The following is a 23,118-nucleotide window of genomic DNA, read 5'->3' as shown; positions in this document are numbered from 1 at the left end:
TCCTATTTACAGACCTTTCTTTACAGATTTTCAGTGGTTTATAACTCGGCAGTAAAATTAATTACACGTTGAAACTTGTCAGAAGACCTCCACCATTATTGGAATTTAGGCTTTTTAAAATATCCTCTTAGGTTTATGTAGCACCTTTCAGCCAAAAGAATCCTAAAGCATTTTGCCCAACAAATTACAATAGGAAATAAAAAAGAATATTATTTCGGACTGAATCTATAGAAGAAGTTAGGTAGGAAGAATGTTATCATTTAAATTGAAATATATCCACTATACCAAGGCTAACAGCCTTCTCCTTGTAAAACGTGCCATAGGATCTTTAGGGTACAGTGAAGTTGCATCATAGGCGCATTTAACTTATGCGATTTTAACTAAACAAAACAAAAAAGAGAAAAATAACATTTTAAATACTGTACCTGTAGTGCGGGCGATCCCACCCGCCATTCCACTCAATAAGCGTTTGACTATACGCGATTTTCGCCTGACGCACTGACTTCAGAACCTAACCCCTGCATAAGATGCGACTCCCCTGTACCTCTACATTGTACATCTATATTCCTTTTGGCAGCATGTAGAGTAGCATACCTTACACGGCCCCCTAGCATGGGTCTAAACAGCAGTGTAGATGGTGAGGCACTGCTTAGGTGAATAGAGTAAAGACACTCCTGAACCCTGTGAGTGTGTACCTAGGTATGTACTATACAGAGCTCTCTACTTGCCCAAGTAGTGCCTCCCCATCTATACTGCTATTTTTAGCAGTGTAGTGTCTCACTGCCTTCCTGTTGCTGGAGTCTTTTCCTGCCACAGGGAAATGCTCCAGCAGTGGAGAATAACTCTGGCAGTGGGGAAAAACTCTGCCTGCAGCTAGAGCCTTTTCCTGCCACAGGGAGCTGCCAGAGCCTTTCCTTGCCACAGTGAAAGACTCCAGCAGTGGGGCAATGTTCTGGCAAGGGGGAGGCAGTGTGAAAAGGATCTGGCTGCTCCCCGATACCTCCCCACTGCCAGAGTCCTGTTGACACATGTAGTTACACACCATAGAGTGGATGCAGCCTGCTTTTCTCTCTCTCTCTCTCTCTCTCTCTCTCTCTCTCGTGGTTTGCAGTGTACTTATAGCCTTAATATCCACAAAGGTTCAGGACCTTAGTTTTACATTTCATTTGAAAGATGGTTCCTCCAGCAGCACAGTGGCCCCTCACACCACACTGGAGCACTGGTTTAAGTACTGACTGTTTGGGAAGAATGCCACTTACTGAATCACCAGTATAACTTGCTTTGATTTATCTTGCCATTTAAATTCTAACCAGAACCTGGCATCTTGAGACAGGGAACATACTTCCTTTACATTTTGCATAGCATAAAGCATATTTTATGGTGTTTAGTAAATAACTGTCAACTATGTTTAGCTTATTGAGATACGGCTCCATATGAGAAAACCCTGCACCATAAGTATCATCCTTTTCTAGCTTTTCTCAGCAGAGATCTAGGATTTGAAGTGATATAGATACTGATCTGCACAATACTAATAACAGTTTCTCCATCTGATGGTTGAAATCATTTATGGAATAACATGGAGAAGCTTGCATTGCTACTGCCTTTGCTATATCTGTTCTTTGGTTAATGGCTACAATTTTCTGTACAGTCAATCTGGCACCTTTCACAGGCACTAAAAAACTTAAAAAGCATATTGCATATGCTTGGGGAGAGTTATTAGAAGGGAAAAAATTCTTGCTGCAGTGAGTAACTGTTCTTTTTTGTAACTGTGATTTTAAGTGGTTAGAAAGAAATACATGGCATTTATCAATTCAGAAACAGAATCTACAGTATGTGAGGTCTGGAACAAGTTTGCTTCGTGACATACCGTGAGAGAATTGCCTCCAAACAGTCTCCTGCTAATGTTCCCTAGGAGAAACAGGAAGAAGAGATAACTTCTTTTGGCCTAAAAACTCGCCCTCTTCTATTGTTGATACTGCACATTCAGGGTATGGATCAAGAATCCGAGTCTTGATGTTTGCATGCCAAGATGAGGAATACTGTATCTTCCTCAAGGCCCTGGCCACAACTGCCATTCTTTTAAAAGCTCAACAGGACTCCTTTCAGAACTCATCAGCACTAATTTGTAATTGACTTGGAGAACACAGTCCATTATTAAGCAGTGTTAAGAAGGGTCTGGGATTCCTTTCATTGACCTTTTAATGCTGTTATACAAGAGAGTTGCATGGTACCTTGTTGATGCTGGTGGGTATAACAGCTGCCCTTCATTTGGGATAAATGTCAGAAGCAGTTAAGCTCCTTTTGGAGTAAAGTAACTGAAACAATAAGAGCCACTACCAAAATGCAGGCCACATGCAAGGCTGATCAGGAGCTGAGCTCATAAGCATGGGAACTAAGGGTGTGTGTGGGGGGGTGCTGCAACATCCCCAACCTGCACCTGGTGTCCTGGCTTCTGGCCCCACACCCAGGGTCCCGGCTGCCGGCCTCACGCCTGAGGCTCCGCTCCTGGCTTGCGCCCAGGGTCCTGGCTGCCAGTCCCACATCTGCCACCAGCTGTGGCCTCAGCCCCCTTGCCCACGTCTGTGTCCCCCCCTCCCAAAGCCAAGGTTCTGGGGGTGGGAGGCACAGACAGGGTTAAGGGGGACATGAGTTTGGGGACCACTGCTTTACAGTTTCCTTAACTGGCTTTCAGCACCTCCACTACAAAGTGTTCCAGCGCCACTGGATGAGCTGTGTGGGTGGAGAGATTTATTTGAGGCTGAATGCAAAGGCAGAAGGCTCAGTATTTTTTTGCTGGGTAGAGAATGAGCAGAAAGCCAAGGACAGCTAGAGATGCGCACTTATAGTGTGAGTGAGCAAAAGCAAAGAGAGACAGATTGAGTGCTGGCTGGAAAAAAGGCTTGGAATATTGAGCAAGGAAACTGTGTCCTGTTTGATTCCTACTGTGTTCAGGGAAACAGGACTTTGTGTACATTCTTTGTAAATGAATAGGCTTTCACAAAAAAACCCAACAACTATCATTTTCTCCTCCTAAGAGAAAGACCCTCCAAGATCCTGAATATTGGCTCACAAGGCAACAATACAGTATATATTTCCCCTACATGGAAGAGCTAAATTATTTATCATAAAAATGTAATTAGCTGGAAGAAAATTCTTAGAGTTCATTCTCATGTTTATGGGACTCCATTTTATTTGGTGAAATGAGCAAATAATTAGGACCCAAATTTTCAAGAGTAGACACAGCTTTTGAGTACTTCATCTTTGTGTGTCCAACTTTGAGCCACCTTGGGCCTGATTTTCAGAGGTGCTGAGCTCAGGTTTACTTTAACTGGAATAGCACATTTTTGAAAGTCAGACCTAAGGTATTTCAAGTTGGGCACATAAAACCAGTGGCTAGTTTTGATAATTTTGGTATTAACCTTTAATATTTTGTTCTGTCTAAAAATAATAAAATTTTAATAATACATTGTTTTAAAATCCATTCTACATCTTTGCTTAGACAAAAATAATTCATCATAACTGTATATAAATGTGAATTTACTGATCATAAGTATTGTGATGAACGAACATTTTTAGTCATGATTACTGCAGTAACAGGGTTTTAAAAAGAACATAAGAACATAAGAATGGCCGTACTGGGTCAGACCAAAGGTCCATCTAGCGCAGTATCCTGTCTACCGACAGTGGCCAATGCCAGGTGCCCCAGAGGGAGTGAACCCAACAGGCAATGATCAAGTGATCTCTCTCCTGCCATCCATCTCCACCCTGTGACAAACAGAGGCTAGGGACACCCTTCCTTACCCATCTTGGCTAATATCCATTAATGGACTTAACCTCCATGAATTTATCCAGTTCTCTTTTAAACGCTGTTATAGTCCTAGCCTTCACAACCTCCTCAGGCAAGGAGTTCCACAAGTTGACTGTGCGCTGCATGAAGAACTTCCTTTTATTTGTTTTAAACCTGCTGCCAAAAGGATTGACTTCACTAAACTAACTGCCTCTGCTTTAGAACTCTTGAAGGTAGAATTAATACAGAATTTAAAAATACAATAAGTGTTCCTATGAGTATGGCAAAAAGTCCCCATAGATGTATATTTTTGAAAATATACAGATTATGAATTCATTATAAATTTTGTGTATAAAATATTAAATATACTATTATTTCTGCTGATCTGGAATGAATGGGTATTCCCTTCCTCATAGCAAACTGCTAGTTAGCAACAACTAACAAAAAAGCTCCAAAGATGTTGGTGTCTCTGGATGGCCGCTGCATTTCTCACTGTCTAAATGTAATTAAGTTGCAGCTCAGTTGTTATGATTGTTTCTCTGACATAAAATAAATGGTTCTTTAGAGGAAATGATAGTTCTTCTTCAAGTGATTGCACATATGCATTCCAATAGGGGTGTGTGTGTGTGTGTGCACCGCATGTACGATCGTCGGAGGATTTTTCCCCTAGCAGTACCCGTTGGGCCGGATGTGGAGCCCCACACAGTGGCGCCTTCATGGCGGTGTATATAGGTCCCTGCAGACCTGCCACCTGCTCAGTTCCTCCTGACTGCTGGTAACGGTCGTTGGAGAAATTTGGTCTCTTGCATTCGCAAGTGGCTACCTAGTGGTTCCCTTTTTTCTTATTTGTAAGTAGTTTAATTGAGTTGTAGTAACAGCAGTTAGTTAAGCTTACTTTGCTCTCCCGCCCACCAGTTTTCCCCAGGCATGCCTTGGTCGCAGGGGTTTAAGGAGTGTGAGAGGTGTGCAAAACCTATGTCCACGCTGCTTGTCTTAAGTGCCTAGGAGAAGGTCATCAGACAAACAAATGCTCAGGTTGCAGGAGCTTTAGACCCAGGACTAAAAGAGAGCGGGACTATCATTTAAAACTCCTCCTGATGGAGTCAGCCCTCCACCAGTACTGGAAATGGCACTGGCAGCATCAGTGCGCTGCGCCCCAGCCTCGGTGTGGGAGACCTGGCACCGAGAAAGGACTCCTCCAAGGAGCATCAGCACTACTCCCTGTGTAAAGCCAGCTCTAGTGGGCAGCACCACTCAAAGTCCCTGGTGTTGCATAAGAAAAAGAAGGCAAACAGGGGTCGTTCCCCCCATCAAGAAGCTGCAAGGGAATTCCAGTGGGATGCGTCCTGCAGCAGGACACTCACTGGCCTTCAAGACCCAGCAACATTGACTTCGGCCCCAGCTGGAGGTCCCTCGAGTCCGGTGCCAGTGGACTCCACGACTCGGGGGGAATTGGAGGAAGATCTCAATGTCCCCTCCACACCGGATACCACGAGGCAGCGCAGGACCTTATTGCCATGACGGCACAGTCCCCTGCCCCAAAGATGCGAGCACCAGCACTGCTCCAGACGTTGACCCAAGTTCAGGCACCACCAGCGGCACCGACGACGGCACCATCTGCGGCATCTATGACAGAGCCGCATGTGGCACCATCTCCGGCACTTTTCACAGCACCGATGGCGGCACCGCCTCCTGTTCCCCATTGGGGCATGCCCACGATGTTATGGTGCCACTCCCCATCACCTCAGTACCCCTCCCCAGCACCATTGGGCTCCGTGCCCCCACCCCCCATGGTGGGGCTCAGAGTACTTGTCTGAGTCAGAGGCTGAGTATTCTGTCTTCCGATGCAACCGGTACTGCTCGTGATCCCAGCACCAGTGCCGGCACCGGAGGGTCATGAACTCATTGGCACCGGCAGTATTATTGCCACCCCAGTGGCAGGGCACAGTACAATAGCCCTTTTGGACTCCTTGGGCCTATCGTCAGACTCAGGGTCAGGGCTCCAGGGGATCCACACCCTATGCTTCCCTCTCAGTAACATCGGTGTCACACCACACCCCCAGGGCTCTGGAGAACCCCACATGGGGACAAGGATTCTGGGCCTTCACACTTGGGCACAGCATCCGAGCCAGTTCCGCCAGTGGTACTGGAGCCATCTCCAGTCATGGGGGGACTGATGCACCCGAGGCAGCCTCTAAGGAGCCGGAAGTTCAGGAATACCCGGTCCTATGGGCCTCCTCTTCCTCCTCACCAGACAAGGCAGTGGCAGGCACCCCCACCACCCTACCAGCTATGGACACCATGGGACACCAGGACCTTCTTAGGAGGGTGGCCCTAAACCTAAACCTCCAGGCAGAGGAGGTCACAGAGGAGTTGGACCCAATAGTGGGCATCCTTGCCCCAGAGGGTCAATCTAAGGTGGCCTTGCCCCTGATAAGAACTATCTAGAACACTAGTAGGGTGCTCTGGCAGACCCCGGCCTTGATACCACCCACCACTAAAGGGGTGGAGAGATGGTATTTTGTGTTGGAAAAAGGGTATGAACACCTTTTCACACACACACCCCCAACTGGGGACTCTAGTGGTCGACACAGCAAATCATAAGGAGCGGCAGGGGCAGCCTGGTCCCGCTACAAAGTCATGGGACACTACGAAGCTGGACCTTTTTGGCTGGAAGGTCTACTCGACCGGGGGTTCCAGCTTCAAGTTGCCAACCAGCAAGCGGTACTCAGCCACTATGCTTTCAATTCCTGGAATGCATTAGCAAAGTTTCAGGAGTTGCTCCTGACTGACTCACGCAAGGAGTTTAATGCACTTCTAGAGGAGGGCAGGGTGGTCTCAAGAACCTTCCCTCCAGACCGCATTAGATGCGGGAGACTTGACAGCTCAGACTACAGCTACCTCCATTACAGTGAGATGCAGCACTTGGCTGCAGGTGTCAGGTATACCACCGGAGGTCCAGAACACTATCCAGGACCTGCCCTTTGACTGTGTGGGCTTGTTTGCCCCAAATACGGAATCTCGCTTGCATAGTTCTAAGGACTCGTGGGAAACTCCAAAGTCTCTGGGGATCCACACTTCTGCGCCCCAAAGACTCACCCTCAGCCCCTGTCCGCTTCTATGCCGGGCGCCCAAGGTGAGACTTGTCCAGGAGACGAGGCAGGAATAATAGGAGGCACCCATCACAGTCCTCCTCAGACCAAGGCCAGGCTCTTTGAAACAGCCCCCTGGCCCAAAGCCAAACTTTTGAAGATGTGCCCGAGGACGGAGCACCAGTACCAAGCTCGGATCCTTACCCCCTTTTTGTGAATTGACTGTCCCACTTCTACCATGCTTGGTCCCAGATCACATCAGATGGCTGGGTTCTGAGCACGGTGGACATGGGATATTCTATCCATTTCTGTTCCCTCCCGCCCCCACTTCCCTGTCCCTTTTCTGGAACTCTTCTGACAAACAACTCCTTCTCCAGGAGGTGTAATCTTTCCTCACTCTAGGGGCAATAGAGGAGGTTCCTCAGGAGTTCAGGGCAAGGGGTTCTACTTCCGCTATTTCCTCATCCCCAAGGCCAAGGGTGGACTCCGCCCTCTCCTGGATCTGCAAGACCTCAATACATTCAGAAAGAAAGTGAAATTTCACATGCTCTCCCTGGCCTCCATCATTTCTTCCCTGGATCTGGGGGACTGGTACGCCGCCCTCGACTTGAAAGATGCATACTTTCATATCTCCATTATCCCAGCCCACAGACAATTTCTTCGCTTTGTGGTCAGTGGCCAGCACTACCAGTTCAGGGTGCTCCCGTTTGTGCTTTTGGCGGCCCCCTGGGTATTCATGACGTGTATGGCGGTCATGGCAGCCTTCCTCCGACCAAATTCAGGTGCAAGTTTTCCCATACCTGGAAATCAAGGCCAAATAGCAAGCACAAGCGGCGGAGCATGTGTCTCTGGCTTGGGCCACCTTCCTCAGGCTGGGCCTCATATTGAACATGCCCAAATCCACACTAGCCCCGATGCAGAGAACAGAATTCATGGGAGCTCTTTTGGACTCCATGCAAGCCAGGGCTTTCCTGCCCAAGCTGCGCTTCCAATCACTCAGGGATATAATCGAGAACCTTTGCCGGTCACCACAACGATGGCCAGAAATTGCATGAAACTGCTGGGGCATATGGCGGCTTGCATAGACATGGTCCAGTACCCCAGTTTGTGCCTTCAGCCCCTCCAGGCATTGTTGGCACAGGTGCACAGGCCCAGCAGGGACCCACTGGACAGAATAGTTACCCTCCCACCTCACATTCTCAAGTCTCTCTGGTGGTGGCTACAGCTGCAAGTGGTCTATGTGGGAGTACCCTTTGCCAAACCCCATTATAGCTATTACTGGTCATGGATGCCTTGGCACTCAGTTGGGGAGCGCACCTTGGCAATATCAGAACCCAAGGCCTATGGTTCCATGCAGAACTATTGCTGCACATCAATGTAAGGGAGCCGAGAGCAGTTTGTCTGGCATGCCAAGTGTTCCAGACACACCTTCAGGGCACATGTGTGTCAGTGCTGACGGACAACACCACAGCGATGTTCTATATAAACAAACAGAGTGGTGCTCGCTCCTCTCCCCTGTTGAAGGAAGCCCTCAGGCTGTGAGACTTTTGCATTACCCACTCGATACACCTAGAGGCATACCTTCCGGGAGGACAAAATGAGCTAACTGATCGCCTCAGCCGCTCGTTTCATGGTCACAAATGGTCCCTCAGGGCGGACATTGCGCTTTCGATTTTCCAGAGGTGGGGCTTTCCCCACATAGACCTGGTTGTGATGCAGAGCAACAGGAAGTGCCAGTGGTTCTGCTCCTTTCTTACCTACAGCCCAGGCTCCGTCGCAGATACCTTTCATCTTTCATGGATGAATCATCTGCTGTACGCATTCCCACCCTTCCTTCTCATACACAAAGTCCTCCTGAAGGCTTGCCGGGACAGGGCTTCCTTGATCCTCATAGTGCCAGCGTGGCCCCGCCAGTACTGGTTCACCACGCTGTTGAACCTATCAGTGGACAGACCAGTAGCCCTTCCTGTGTGCCTGGCCCTCATCACACAGGACCACGGCTGTCTACAACACCCCAACCTGGAGTCTCTCCTCCTCATGGCGTGGAAACTCCATGATTGAACTTGCTAGAGCTTCAGTGTTCGGACTCAGGGAAGTTCTGCTGGGAAGTAGGAAGCCCTCCACTCATGCCACATACCTGGCAAAGTGGAAGCGGTTTTCCATCTGGTCTCTGCAGATGAGCAGGCCTCCACATCAATCGTCAATTCCCCTTGTTTTGGAATACCTACTGTACCTCAAGCAGTAGGGGTTGTCAATATCATCTCTCAAGGTACACCTGGCTGCCATTTCAGCCTTCCAACTGGGGACAGCGGGTAGGTCAGTCTTCGGGAATCTCATGGTGGGCCGCTTTCTCAAGGGCTCCGACAGGCTTTATCCCCAGGTGCAGCAGCCCGTTTCACAGTGGGACCTCAACCTGTCCTGTCCATGCTCATGAGGCCCCCTTTTGAGCCCATGGCAACCTGCCCTCTGTACTACCTTTCCTGGAAGGTGGCCTTTCTGGTGGCTATAACCTCAGCCAGAAGGGTCTCCGAGCTCAGAAGGCTGACTTCCAAGCCCCCCTGTATGGTCTTTTATAAAGACCAAGGTGCAGCTATTCCCTCACCCTGTGTTTCTACCAAAGGTAGTGTCCCAGTTTCATGTGAACCAGGACATATTTTTACCTGTGTTCTTCCCTAAGCCACATGCCAGTAACAGAGAGTGAATGTTCCATTCCTGGGATGTCAGGCATGCCCTAGCCTTCTACATAGAGCGCACTAAGCATTTAATAAGTCACCACAGCTCTTTATTGCAATCGCAGAGAGAATGAATGGGCTTCCCATTTCATCCCAGCGTATTTCATCATGTATCACATCCTGCATCAGAACATGCTACGACCTACCTAAGATTCCAGCCCCTCCGCTGACAGAGCACTCCACAAGAGCACAGACTTCATTTGCAGCATTCCTTGTGCAGGTCGCTCTCCAGGACATATACAAGGCAGCAATGTGGTCTTCCATCCACATCTTCACATTGCACTATGCCATCACCCAATAGGCAAGAGATGATACAGTCTTTGGCAGGGCAGTCCTGCATTCAGCAACCAGGTGAACTCCGACCCCTCCTCCAGGGAAACTGCTTGGGAGTCACTTATTGGAATGCACATGAGCAATCACTCGAAGAAGAAAAACGGTTACCTACCTCTCGTAACTGTTGTTCTTCGAGATGTGTTGCTCATGTCCATTCCATATCCCACCCGCCTCACCTCTGTTGGAGTATTCCAGCAAGAAGGAACTGAGCAGGTGGCGGGTAGGCAGGGACCTATATACACCACCATGAAGGCGCCACTTCAGAGGGCTCCACCGCCGACCTGACGGGTACCACTAAGGGAAAAACCTTCCAACGATCATGCACACGGCACGCACACACACACCTATTGGAAAAACAACAGTTACAAGAGGTAAGTAACCAGTTTTTTTGATGCATTTTCGATGGTGAGGAATAGCTTCAAAGAGTTCATTACCTCACATATATTGCAAAGCTAATCAGCTTTTGTATTGTCTTATTGGCCTTGTCTAGACTAACATTTAAAGGTGTGATGTTAATCACTGTTAGAGATGTTAGCACAGGGTAGCTGTAAGAAGCATACTGCCTTTAACATGTGCTAAAATGGTTAAGTTATGGCCTAACTAGGATGCCCCCCAGGCGTCAGCTTGACCATTTTAGCATGTGTTAAAGGCAATCTACCTTGTCTATATTACACTTTTAAAGTGTGTTAGTTAACATGAGTTAGCTAAGTGTTAGACCGGAGGTCGGCAACCTTTCAGAAGTGTTGTGCCGAATCTTCATTTATTCACTCTAATTTAAGGTTTTGCGTGCCAGTAATACATTTTAACATTTTTAGAAGGTCTCTTTCTATAAGTCTATAATATATAACTAAACTATTGTTGTATGTAAAGTAAATAAGGCTTTTAAAATGTTTAAGAAGCTTCATTTAAAATTAAATTAAAATGCAGAACCCCCCAGACTGGTGTCCAGGACCCGGACAGTGTGAGTGCCACTGAAAATCAGCTCGCGTGCCGCCTTCGGCACCTGTGCCATAGGTTGCCTACCCCTGTGTTAGACATTTGGGTCAGCATGCATGGGACAGTAAATTCCCATCACAGACTAGTAGGAGGCAGGCCACACTTTGACAGGCTCTTTAAAACTGCCTTGGACCAGGTACATAAAATAATGTCACTGCTTGGATACATGCTAGTGACAGCTGGAATAATAATAATGAACAATCATAAGTTATCTTTCCTGTCAAAGCTGAATAGTCCTGTAGGAAATAAGAGTTGACAAGAGGCAATAGGTGTTCTGTTGTCAATGCTTTGAAAAACTCTGATACTAGACAGAGCAAGTTGTTGGTTTTGTAAGGACCATTCAGCTTCCTACATGAGATTGTACCGACAACACCCTTCAAAGACAAAGCAGAAAAAAATATAAAGAGAAAATATTTACATTAATTTTACTTTAAAAAAATTAACATACAAACTTGAAACTAATCAGCATATTAATTAACTTATTTTTAACATGAATTTTTTTGGGGGGTGGCATATTTTACAATGGCAACAAACACTCCACACCATGTGATAGAGTTGGAGGTATACTTTGGGTTTACTGGAGATATGAGCCAGTGCTTCAAGCCTCACTGTCCAAGTAGGGAACGTGTTAATCAGCACTCATTCACAGAGTGGATTATTTTATTGCTAATTAAAGATTAAAAACTAAGGACCTGATCCTGCAAATGCTTTACTCATGAAAATAGCCCTTATACAAGTAGTCCATTGAAAGCAGAGTGAGAGAGTTTGCAGGATTGGACTGTTAAAACTGGTTTGAAATTGAATTTTGTAGCACTGCTGGTGTCGCAGATTAGCAATGGGACAAAATGGACCTTTAGTGTAAGTTCAAGAATTTCCAAATTTAGCTAATGACTTTGTTTTTAAATACATTTCAGTTTGTATATAGTGGCAAATGTTTTCACCCTAAGAATTTTCAAATTAATATGGATACTGCATTCTTTGAAAGGCAATTTAAATGTACACAATGGAATGCATTCAAAGTTCTGCATATGCCATGTATAATTGTTAAAGTAATGTATCCTGGGATTTCTTCTTCTAACTTATTTTAATGTGTATTATTCATGTGGCAATATGATTGACAGACCATTTCTCCATTTTTTATAGGATTATACTTTTTTTGAAGAACCAACGTATGAAAAGCATTATCACCATATGGAAATAGTTGATGCTGAGGATGTAGGCCAATCCCAAAAGTTTTACGATTATTCAGAAAAGAATGTGTTTGAGAAGACGAAGAGTCCTCTTGTAAAAAGCAAACCCATTGACAAGAAATTAGAACCATCTCTGAAGTGGAAGAACGTTGGGCTTCCTGCTTTCCAGGAGTATGTAGTTATTTGAAAAACTGAGTTTTATAGTAGACTTTGCTAATTCAGACTAATGATTTGGAAACACAGTGTATGTCTGTGATTTTCTTTTTAATTGAAAATAAATTAAACAAATACAAAATAAAATTCAGGGGCCTGCTCCTATAAAACATTTTAAGGGAAGATTACTCACTTGTAATCCAGTTTCTTATAGTCCTCTTCCGCCATCCTACCTGACAACAGCCTGGAATGTCATCATGATGGTGCTCCACCTGTCAGGAAGGAGTCAGCAAGATCTTGCCGTCATCTGCAGTATTTAAGCCTCAATTCAACCATTTTCCTCAATTAAAAGTTTCTAAGGCATGAAGGAGTAGACAACCTATTCCAAGCAACACTTTCTGAGGTGAGAAGAGGACTGTAATAAACCAGACTGTCAGTAAGTAATCTTCCCTTGTCATATAACACACTTCTACTCATCTATATGGCAATAATCTTGGCTAACAGTGGACATAGCAAGCAGTAGAAAACCCAGAAGAGAGTTTACTTACAGTACAGATGGATCTTCTTTTCTGAAATCAGGATCTGCCACAGACATCAAGTCCAAGTGATAGTGGAGGATGACTGTCTGAGGGGAGGCCTAGGACAAGGTGGTCATCTTGAAGAAAGAGGAAATAGATGCCTCATCCCTTCAAACCCCAGAGTTGACATGCTGTAGGAGGAAGCACATTTGATAAATCTTGGATGCAACCCATGGGCATGGGCATGACCATGACTGATAGGATGAGGCTTCAGTGGTACAGGACATACCTTCCTGCACAGCCCAGGTATAGGTCATTTTAGTCAGAGCCCAGGTATCGGTCATTTTAATGGGAGAGGGTCTAATTGCTCTCCTAGGTACAAATCATGAGTGTCTCTTCTGTAGAGAGTGTAAATTTATGATTAGCCAAACGGGCTGCACCAGCAGGGTCTGGGAGTCCTCCTGAAGTTCTGGAACACTAGAACAAGAGGATCCTAGATGAGAGGGCCAGAGCAGGCCCTTGTGGAGATCACAGGTATGCTCAGACCTGCCAACAACTGTGTTGTAATGAGGAAAGAGAGAATCATATTAAAAAATAAAACCCATTGCAGGTGAGAGAGAGAGTCAGAAATGAAATCCAAACTTCCCATAATTGATGTGGACATGTCTGGATGGGAGCCCCCAGATTTGGGGCTTACGTGGTCCACAGTCCTTGTAGCCTGGGAAAATTGCTGTTCTGGGACTATCTGAAACAGCTGAACAACACGGTGAGGAGAAGCTTGTCTGAAGGTCCCTATAAAGTCAATCAATACAGCGGGTAACAAGTGGGTGTCAAAGCAGGTACCAAGTGGTTGTGAAAGTCAGCAAGAGTACAGCTCCTCTGAAAGGAGAAAGCATTATTAGCTGGTTAGTCAGTGACAGAACCCCTGGAAGTGGAGTTGAGCTGTTTCTGGAACTCAGGATGCTGGGACTATGAAAAGTAGAAGAGGAGTGGTGTCCCTAGTTGCTTCTCTTCTCCCTTTATGAACTCTTTATTCTTTTCCCCGCTCTTCTGTCTGTTTCATTCTTCCTTCAGTCTTTTTCTTCTTCTACAAGAAAAGAAGGAAAGAAGAAAGGAAAAGGGCTAGTGGAACAGGAAGAAGAGGTAATTAGTGTTCCATGGTTCCAGCATTCAGGAAGCAAACCAATGAAAGAAAGTGGCTGGAGGGGGACATAAGTACAGCAACTGACAGATCTTGCTTTCTGCATCCTGATTGGTTGAGCTGTAATGCTGATAGTCAAGGCTTTTTCTAGTTAGGATGGGACAAGAACAACATAAACAATCAGTTTTAACAGCTGTTTAGTTTTAATTATTTATTCTGATGCTGCATAGTATGAGACTGATCCTGTAAAGAGGTCCACATTGGCAGACCCTAGCAATCTTTCAGGTACCTTTGCAGGATAGAGGCCTATATTAGTATATATACATTTACTGTATTATATTTTGTATAACTACTGAAGTCTTAATAATATAAGACTTCGCTACAGCCCTCTGCTATTAAGGAGTTTTAAAAGAGCTAGGTGAGGAGCTCACTACACCGTTAATGTTGCTTTTCAATAAGTTTTGGAATGCTGGGAAAGTTAACGAAGACTGTAAGAAAGCTGATGTGCCAATATTTTAAAATATTTATGGGCCTGTCAATCTGATATGGATCCTGGGCAAGAAAATGGACCAGCTGATATACGATTCAATTAATAAAGAATTAAAGGAGGATAATACAATTAATACCAATCCACATGGGTTTATGGAAAATAGAACTAACTCAAGTTTGGTTGATAAAGATAGAATCATAGAATATCAGGGTTGGAAGGGACCTCAGGAGGTCATCTAGTCCAACCCCCTGCTCAAAGCAGGACCAATTCCCAACTAAATCATCCCAGCCGGAGCTTTGTCAAGCCTGACCTTAAAAACCTCTAAGGAAGGAGATTCCACCACCTCCCTAGGTAACCCATTCCAGTACTAATAGTGTTGCTGTAATGTACTTAAACTTCTGTAAGGCATTTGACTTGGTACTACACGATATTTTGATTAAAAACCAAGAACAATATACAATTACTAGGGTACATATTGACTGAATCAAAAGATGACTAACTGATAGGGCTCAAAATGTAACTGTACATGGGGAATCATCACTGAGAGTGTGTATTTCTAGTGGGGTTCCATAGGGATCTGCTATTGGGGCCCTATACTATTTAATATTTTTATCAAAGACCTGGAAGAAAACATAAAACCATGATTGATAAAATTTGCAGATCACACAAAAATTGGGGGAGTGGTAAATAATGAAGAGAATAGGTCACTGCTATAGACTGATCTGGATGGCTTGGGAAATTGGGTGCAAGTAAACAATATGCCTTTAATATGGCTAAATGTAAATGTATACATCTATGAATGAACAACATAGTCCATACTGATAGGATGTGGGGAGTCTATGCTGGGAAGCAGCGACTAAAAAAAATTTACATCCGACATGCATCTGACAAAGTGGGTATTCACCCATGAAAGCTCATGCTCCAATACGTCTGTTAGTCTATAAGGTGCCACAGGACTCTTTGCTGCTTTTACAGATCCAGACTAACATGGCTACCCCTCTGATACTTAAAAAAGATTTGGGAGTCATGGCTGATAATCAGCTAAACATGAGCTCCCAGTGCGACTCTGTGCCAAGAGGGCTAATGTGATCCTGGGGTGCATAAAGAGCGGTATGTCAAGTAGGAGTAGCGAGATTATTTTATCTCTATATTTGGCACTAGTGCGACTACTGCTGGAACACCGTGTCCAGTTTTGGTGCCTACAATTCAAGAAGTATGTTGATAAATTGGAGAGGGTTCAGAGAAGAGCCATGGGAATAATTATAAGATTAGAAAACATGCCCTATAGTGATGGACTCAAAGAGCTCAATCTATTTAGTTTAACAAAGAGAAGGTTAATAGGTGACTTGATTACAGCCTGTAAGTGCCTATATGGGGAACAAATATTTGATCATGAGTTCTTTAGTGTAGTGGAGAAAGGTACAATGTGATCCAATGGCTGGAAGTTGAAGCTAGACAAATTCAGACTGGAAATAAGGTGTACATTTTTAACAGTGAGGGTAATTAACCTTTGGAACAATTTACCAAGGGTTGTGCTGAATTTTCCACATCTGGCAATTTTTAAATGAAAATTGGATTTTTTTTAAATGTTCTAGTTCAAATGGAATTATTTTGGGGGAGTTCTGTGGCCTGTGTTATATAGCAGATCAGACTAGAGTATCAGAATGATCCCTTCTGGCCTTGGAACCTATGAATCTATAAAAAAGCTGTCAGTGAGATCTCATTAACTTTGTTGAGAAAAAGAATATTCTGTTTTGTTTGGGTTTTGTCTTGATGAGATTATTGAACTACAGATTAGCAAACTGAGAAGGCTCCTACCCTCTTCTTGTTCAGGTCTTGCTAAAGGACAGCTTCTGTTGCAGTGCCTACCTGCTGATTTGCATAGATGATTTATATATCTCACACAATGAAAAAAAAGTGATTTTAGAATTATATTTGGCAAATTAAAACATTGACCATTTTACTTATGTTGTAGCCATAATTTTCAACTCTGGATGCCTGAATTTAGGCACCTAAATCTTGATTTGCATACTTAAATGTAAGTTGCCTGATTTTGTGGAAGTGCTGTGCACCCACAAATTCTGTCTGAATCAATGAGAACTGGAGGTTCACTGTACCTTGAAAATCAGGCCATTTTATTTAGATGCCTAAATTTGGATTTAGAAGCCTAACTTTAGGGAACCAGGTTTGAAAATGTTGACCCATACCTCCTTCTCTACTGATTGTCTTTTTTTCTGTTTTTTATGAGGTAAACATTTAGGGGGCAAGGACTGAGCCTTGTGCAAGGAATCAGCAAGTATATACTCGGCTCTATTGAAAACAAACAATCAGTGAAGTTGTACTGTATCTTGTTTAGACAACTCTTGGTATTCTACGAATCCTCAAAACTTTGTCTGAATAGAAATTTAGGCCCCTAAATAAAATCTTTACATTTCAAATCCAATAACTTCTGCTGCTAAGTTTTATAATGCTCTCTTTCTATTTAATCCCACTGAAAATGTACTGTGGGGAAAAAATACTCCAAGTATCATACTCTGCAGCAGAGTTGATCAATTTAAACAGTGTAACTTCTTAATGAAGATCATTACACAGATTAATTTACACACATTTGTATACTGATATTGTTGTGCAGATATTGAAGAACAGATACAATATTTATAGAACTGTAAAATAAGATGTTTAACAAAAACAAATATTTTCAGTGACAAAGCTGCAAACAAAGTTATCCAAGAAGAAAAAGAAAACAGATCTGTTGTTCCAGAAAGCAAGAAAAAAGCCAATATCCTTCCCCCTGGACCTATTAAAGGACAATCAGTTTCAAAACGGTATAGCATATTCATTTTTCTCCCTTTAATTCCATTCTTGTATTATCTTTTAGCACATACAGTAATTGTAATCTCGTTCAATAGCTGGTAAATCGAATTATGAATTTTTTTTAATGAAGTTTTAAATGAGAAAAATCTTGTCCAATTTGTTATACCTGTGTCTGTTTACATTAATCAATAACTACTTAAAAGTAAGTGATTTTGTCTTTTTGTTACTAGTAAAGTATCAGAAAAATCTGATGAAATTAGTGAAAGTTCTTCTGAGAGTGAGGAAGATGAAGAAGAGCCTGAACGTCACCAGGAAGGGAACACTGATTTGCCATCTGAATACTGGCAAATTCAGAAACTAGTAAAATACATAAAGGTATGAAAAGAAATGTTAATAGTTCTTTTATTATAAAAATGCTGAAGACTCAGGTGCTGAAATTTAGCTAAATAGCTCATATATTGAAATTCTGAAACTCTGGACATTCCTATCGCCTTCCCCGTTCTTAGACTTTTTTTATTTGCTCTTTTTGGAGTATAAGTCCCCTGAATCAGTCCATCTATTTAATTATTTATTTGATGTTATTTAAAACTTAAATGATTTCTTCTTTATGAATTATTGTTTTTTGTTTTGAATTTTGAGGTGCAGTATTCCAAGATATTTCTTTATGTGGATAACAACTTTCAAGAACTTTTATTAAATTAAAATACTTTGCCTAAAGTCTTTCATCAACTGTGATTAATGCATTACTGAAGTAACCCTAATGTTGTCCTGTATCATGTCAAATGTTTGTTAGCTGAAAAGAAATTGTCTGACACATAGGAATCTCCTAAAGCAAAAAAAAATATTGATTGTTATGACTATTGTTGAAAATATATAGTAGCATATACATATTTATAATGCTGTTGATGTATTACATAATAAAAATAACACCATTCCATGGCACTTTTAAGCCAATTATGTGTTTCCCTCAGGGAGAATTCCTTTACAAGTTTATCAAGGAATTAAAATAATATAATTTACTAATAATTGGCATAGGATTATTTGGTTTTTTTAAATAAAACTATAAAGTATACAACGTTGTCCACACTCGAAAATCATCAGACAGAATTCCCACTGGTGCTATCAGTCGTTCAGTTGCCTTGGTGTTAGCAACAGTGATACCACTAATGCAATGTAATCAAAGCTTCAGCAGTTTCCAGTGTTTTAACCAAGATCTGCAGGTTTAACTGACTCCTCTCTGTCTCTTAGCTAGTTTCTAATCCATCTCTCACTGACACCTTTTAATTTGTGTATGTAGAATCTACTGTAGATGCTATAGTAATGGATGCATAAAAAATTCCATAGGTGAATACAGACATTGCCATGGTTCTCTATGCCTTCCCCACCTCTAGATTGGACCTTTATATTGCAAGCTATTTGGAGCTATCCTAAAAGACCATCTGGAAGTTTAATGTTGTGCAGAATGTGGCATCTTGCTTGCTCAGTGGTGCTACTGGCGTTGAGCATAATACATTTATCCTTGGCAGAATGCACTTATTTCTGTTTGCTTTTAAGTGTAGTTCAGGATGTTGATGTTAATGTCTGGGCTTGTGTATACCTCAACAGACCACCTCTCTTTATGTATCTGCCCTGATGGATGCTGCTATCAGTTTTGCATTTGAACTTTGGGGTAACTGGGACTGGGTCCTTGGCTTTGGAATTCATTACTATCATTGGTCTCCCATAAACCCCACCCTTATCCCCACCTGTGAACTCACCTCCATACTGACAAGACTGCTATCGTCTCTCCTTGCAGTGTAATTCACAACTTGTCCCTCCTCACAGGGCCCTGATATACATAATACAGCTGCTGCATATTACTCCTATTTTTCTTTGAGTAGATGCAGCCATGTATTCTCTTTAGATGTGTGTGTGTGCGCATGCAGTGCACCAGAGCCAGAGAATTTTGCCTACCAGTACCCATAGGAGGCAGCGCTCATACCTTGTGCTCACAGCCTCTACCCAGCTATATGAAGCAGCCCCTAACCCCTCTCAGTTCCTTCTTATTTCCTGTGGCTGGAGTCGCAGCCCTTTGTGGTTCCTAACCTCGCAATCTCTTTTTCTTAATGACTTTTTCTAGTTGTATATAGTTAATTAGTACCCTTAATACAGTGTGAGTTAGCTTTAGATTAAGTATTTGCCTGGTTTAAACATTGTCCATCGTGTGGGGAAGCGATCCCCAATGACGATCCTCACATACAGGGGTTGCTGTGCTTAGGTGAAGCCCACATCAAGGAGCAATATTCAATTTGCATATCGTTCACAAAATGGATTGAGGTGGTGAGGGATCTTCATATAAAGCAGTACCTGTTCAAACAGGCCATGCAACCTGCTTTGGCATTGAAGCCTACGTTGGATTGGGGGTTGCCCTGGGGTTCTGAGAATGTCGCTGTTTTGCACTCTGGAGCTGGTGCCTCTCTGAAGACAGAAGTTGCTCCCCATCAAGTGTACTGAGGAAAAGGTCACATAAGACTGTTGCTTGTGAGGATTTGTATGCATCCTCTAGAAGGCACACAGGCTGGTATGGTTTGAATGCTGGTGCGCAGGATGGAGCAAGTCCCGTCTTCCACTCCCCAGTACTGCGCAAGGAGGTCAGAGACTCCTACCATTGGCTTTGGTTCTGGCCCCAGGCCATCTGTTGAGTCAGGTAATGACAACGGCGATGCCGGTACCGGTGGTTTCCCTACCAGTGGCGTATCAGATGACAATGGACCTACTCTGCTTTTCTGTTCCTACTTCTCCCTTAATCCAGGACTTTGCCAGGACTGCGGTATTTATAGCCACAGTGGCTGTGTGGGCTGCTGAACCAGTGGGTCTGTTAGCACCACACCCCCATATTTCCCTTCCACAGTCAGTGGAAGTGGGGCTGGTGCTGTGCTTGGCACAAGGGACCTCCTCAGCACCAGAAAGTTCTTTGGCACCCCTGCTGTCGGCGCTGCCAGTGTTACCGTGGCAGCACTCACCGCTCTCAGCTTCTGCACTACTGATGACTTCCAGGTTGATGCTGCTTTCAGCAATGGAAATGATGGAGGTGTACTAGGTGCTGGTGGTACTGTTCCCACCATCAGCACCAGTTCCCTCTTCATTCTGGGCTATGGATGAGTCAGACTGGTCGCTCACAACCTCAGGGCTGGCTCCACCTTTATCCCCTAAATCCTGGGATTCCTTGACGGCCAGGTTGGGATCTTTTCTCTCTCTCTCTCTCTCTGTGTCTCCTCCCACATTTATAGAGTGCTTTCGGTACAAGGATTGGTACTTATCTCATGGTTGGATAATACCCACTTCTTCAGATGCAAGCACTTGCATCTGAAGAAGTGGGTATTCACCCACGAAAGCTCATGCTGCAAAACGTCTGTTAGTCTATAAGGTGCCACAGGATTCTTTGCTGCTTCAAGATGTAGGTGGACCAGACCAAGCTCATTCGCATTGTCTTGGCATGGCCAAGGCAGTGCTGGTTCTCTGAACTACTCAGGCTGTCAGTTCAACTTCCCATACCCCTTCTTCTCCATCCCATCCTACTCAGATAGAATCACAGTCACACCTTAGATCCCGCACTCAGCTTCCTGCATCTCACAGCATGGCTGCTTCATGGCTGAATGAAGAGGAAGTGCAATGTTTGGTGACTGTTCAACAGGTCCTACTTAACAGTAGAAAGCCCTCTACCAGAATTGCCTATTCAGTAAATAGAAGAGATTTTGGTATGGTCATTGGCCAGCAGAATTCAGCTGACACTGGCTTCTGTTCAGGATACCTTGGAGTACCCGCTGCATCTTGAGTCATCGGGACTTGCACTTAATTCATTGAAAGTGCAGCTGGCAGCAATATTGGCATTTCATGCTCCCATTCAGGGAAGATCACTCTTTTCCAGTGCCATGATAACAAGATTCTGAAAAGGGCTTCTTCATCTCCATCCTCCAATCCAAGAGCCGCTTCCTATGTGGGATCTTAACAAGGTCCTAGCAGCTTTAATGGGACCTTTGTTCAAACCCCTGGCATGTTGTCCCTTTCTGCTTTTGTGTCAGAAGACTGCATTCCTGGTAGCAATAATGTCTGCAAGGAGATCCTGTGAGTTTCAAGCTCAGATGGCAGAGCTTCGGTATACCCAGTTCTCCAAAGACAAAGTGATGTTATGACCACATCCAACATTTTTGTCTAAAGTTGTTTCTTAGTTTCATTTGAACTAGCCGGTATACTTACACGTGTTCTTTCCTATACCGCATTCACCTCTGGAGGAGCAGCATCACCATACATTAGATATCAGGTGACGTCTAGCCTTCTATCTAGGCAGGACTAAACTGTTTTGTGCTTTGCTTCACCTGTTTGTGTCATATGCAAATCATATGAAGGGTAAGCGTTCACAGATGATCTCTAAATGGATAGCGTTCTGCATCAAGACTGCATATGAAATAACTTCTGCTACATCTCAGTGAGTGCAAGCTCATTCTACAAGAGCATAAGAAACAGCAATAGCATTCCTCAGTGACATCTCAATACTGAACATTTGCAGGGCTGCTATGTGTTTGTCCATACATACATTTATGAACCATTATGCCATTACTGCATCTTCCGGAGCATGTTTTGGTACGGTGATCCTGCAATCTTTGTTTCAGTAGAGCCCAAGCCCTGCCTCCTGTGGTGGGTACTGCTTCTTAGTCACCAAAATAGAATACAATGCTGCATCTACTCAAAGAAGAAGAAATTATGAATTACTGTAGCTATGGTTCTTTGAGATTTCCACGACCCACCCTCCATACCCTCTGTATCAGAGTCCAGTCTCTGGGTGTTCGGTGCAAAGAAACTGGGTGTGGGTGTCAAGGTGGTGCTGCCTTATATTGCTCGGGGAGGGGCTATAAGCATGAGACGTGAGCACCACCTCTTACACTTTTGCCTAGGCAAAATTCTTCAGCTCCAGGAGCTGGACACTCACACACCTATGTGGAATACACATCTGCATCACATCTCGAAGAACCACAGTTACAGTAAGTAATTGTTTTTTCAGTATGTGAACTGGTCAAATAGGTATGTATGTATGAAGCCATTTTGAATTACCAGAGTGCAAAAATAGTTTGAAAGTGGAAGACGATTTGACCAGTTCACATATTGGAAAAAAAACAATTACTACTGTAACTGTGGTTTCTCATGCTCTTATATTTTAGAAATAGTCTGAACAGATCTTGTTTGACCTGTCAGCAACAATCACTGAAAAATTTTGAAATTTCATCCCAAAGAAATCTCTCTCAGAAAATTATTAATATTTGAAAGGAGGAATTTTAATATCTATCTCCATAAAGCAACAATGTTGTTACCAAAATTCAGAATGCATACCTATGTGTGTGTGTTTATTTATATATATATATATATATATATATATATATATACACACACACACAGTACACATATATACAACAACATCACACAAGTTTTTAAATTAATTAGAAAGTAGATATTCTTAAACAAAACAATTCTCTAGAGGCTGTTGGCTACACTGAACAACAAATCTCCAAAGGGTCCAATAAAGCTGAAAAAGATGCTGCAGTGCAATACCACAGACAGTGGTGGAAACTCTTTATTGATGAAGTGTGACTTTAGCTAGCACATGGAATTAATTTATAATTCAAGTGAAAATATTGTACTTCTGGCCGTACTGAGTAGATTTTTTGGCATACTTGTTCATGTGGGCAAGTGTTCGTGACATATCCGGCATAAGAGAAGGTATATCTTCAGTTATATTTATATATGTTGAAATATTATATTTACAAAAAAGCTCAGGCGTAGTTTTTCAGGACGTGTGTGTGTGCGCACGCGCGCGTGTGTGTGCACATCTGAGAGAGCT

The 23,118-nt window shown here is 43.6% G+C and overlaps 1 protein-coding gene across 2 annotated transcripts in view; it reads left to right on the top strand.

Annotated features, from left to right (window-relative positions):
* The window catches only part of ODAD2 (outer dynein arm docking complex subunit 2), a 166,941-nt gene that overhangs the window by 22,856 nt on the left and 120,967 nt on the right, over positions 1–23,118 (top strand). For both annotated transcript variants that reach the window (XM_045004392.1, XM_045004393.1), the window contains exons 8-10: positions 12,084–12,301; positions 17,135–17,257; positions 17,477–17,621. In XM_045004392.1, coding sequence (XP_044860327.1) covers positions 12,084–12,301; positions 17,135–17,257; positions 17,477–17,621 — 486 coding nt within the window. The remainder of the gene's footprint in view (positions 1–12,083; positions 12,302–17,134; positions 17,258–17,476; positions 17,622–23,118) is intronic.

The sequence above is a fragment of the Mauremys mutica genome, chromosome 2 (genome assembly GCF_020497125.1).
Source record: "Mauremys mutica isolate MM-2020 ecotype Southern chromosome 2, ASM2049712v1, whole genome shotgun sequence".
Lineage (NCBI taxonomy): Eukaryota > Metazoa > Chordata > Testudines > Geoemydidae > Mauremys > Mauremys mutica.
The sequence above is the reverse complement of the archived record's forward strand: the minus strand, read 5'-3'. Positions and strand labels throughout refer to the sequence as shown.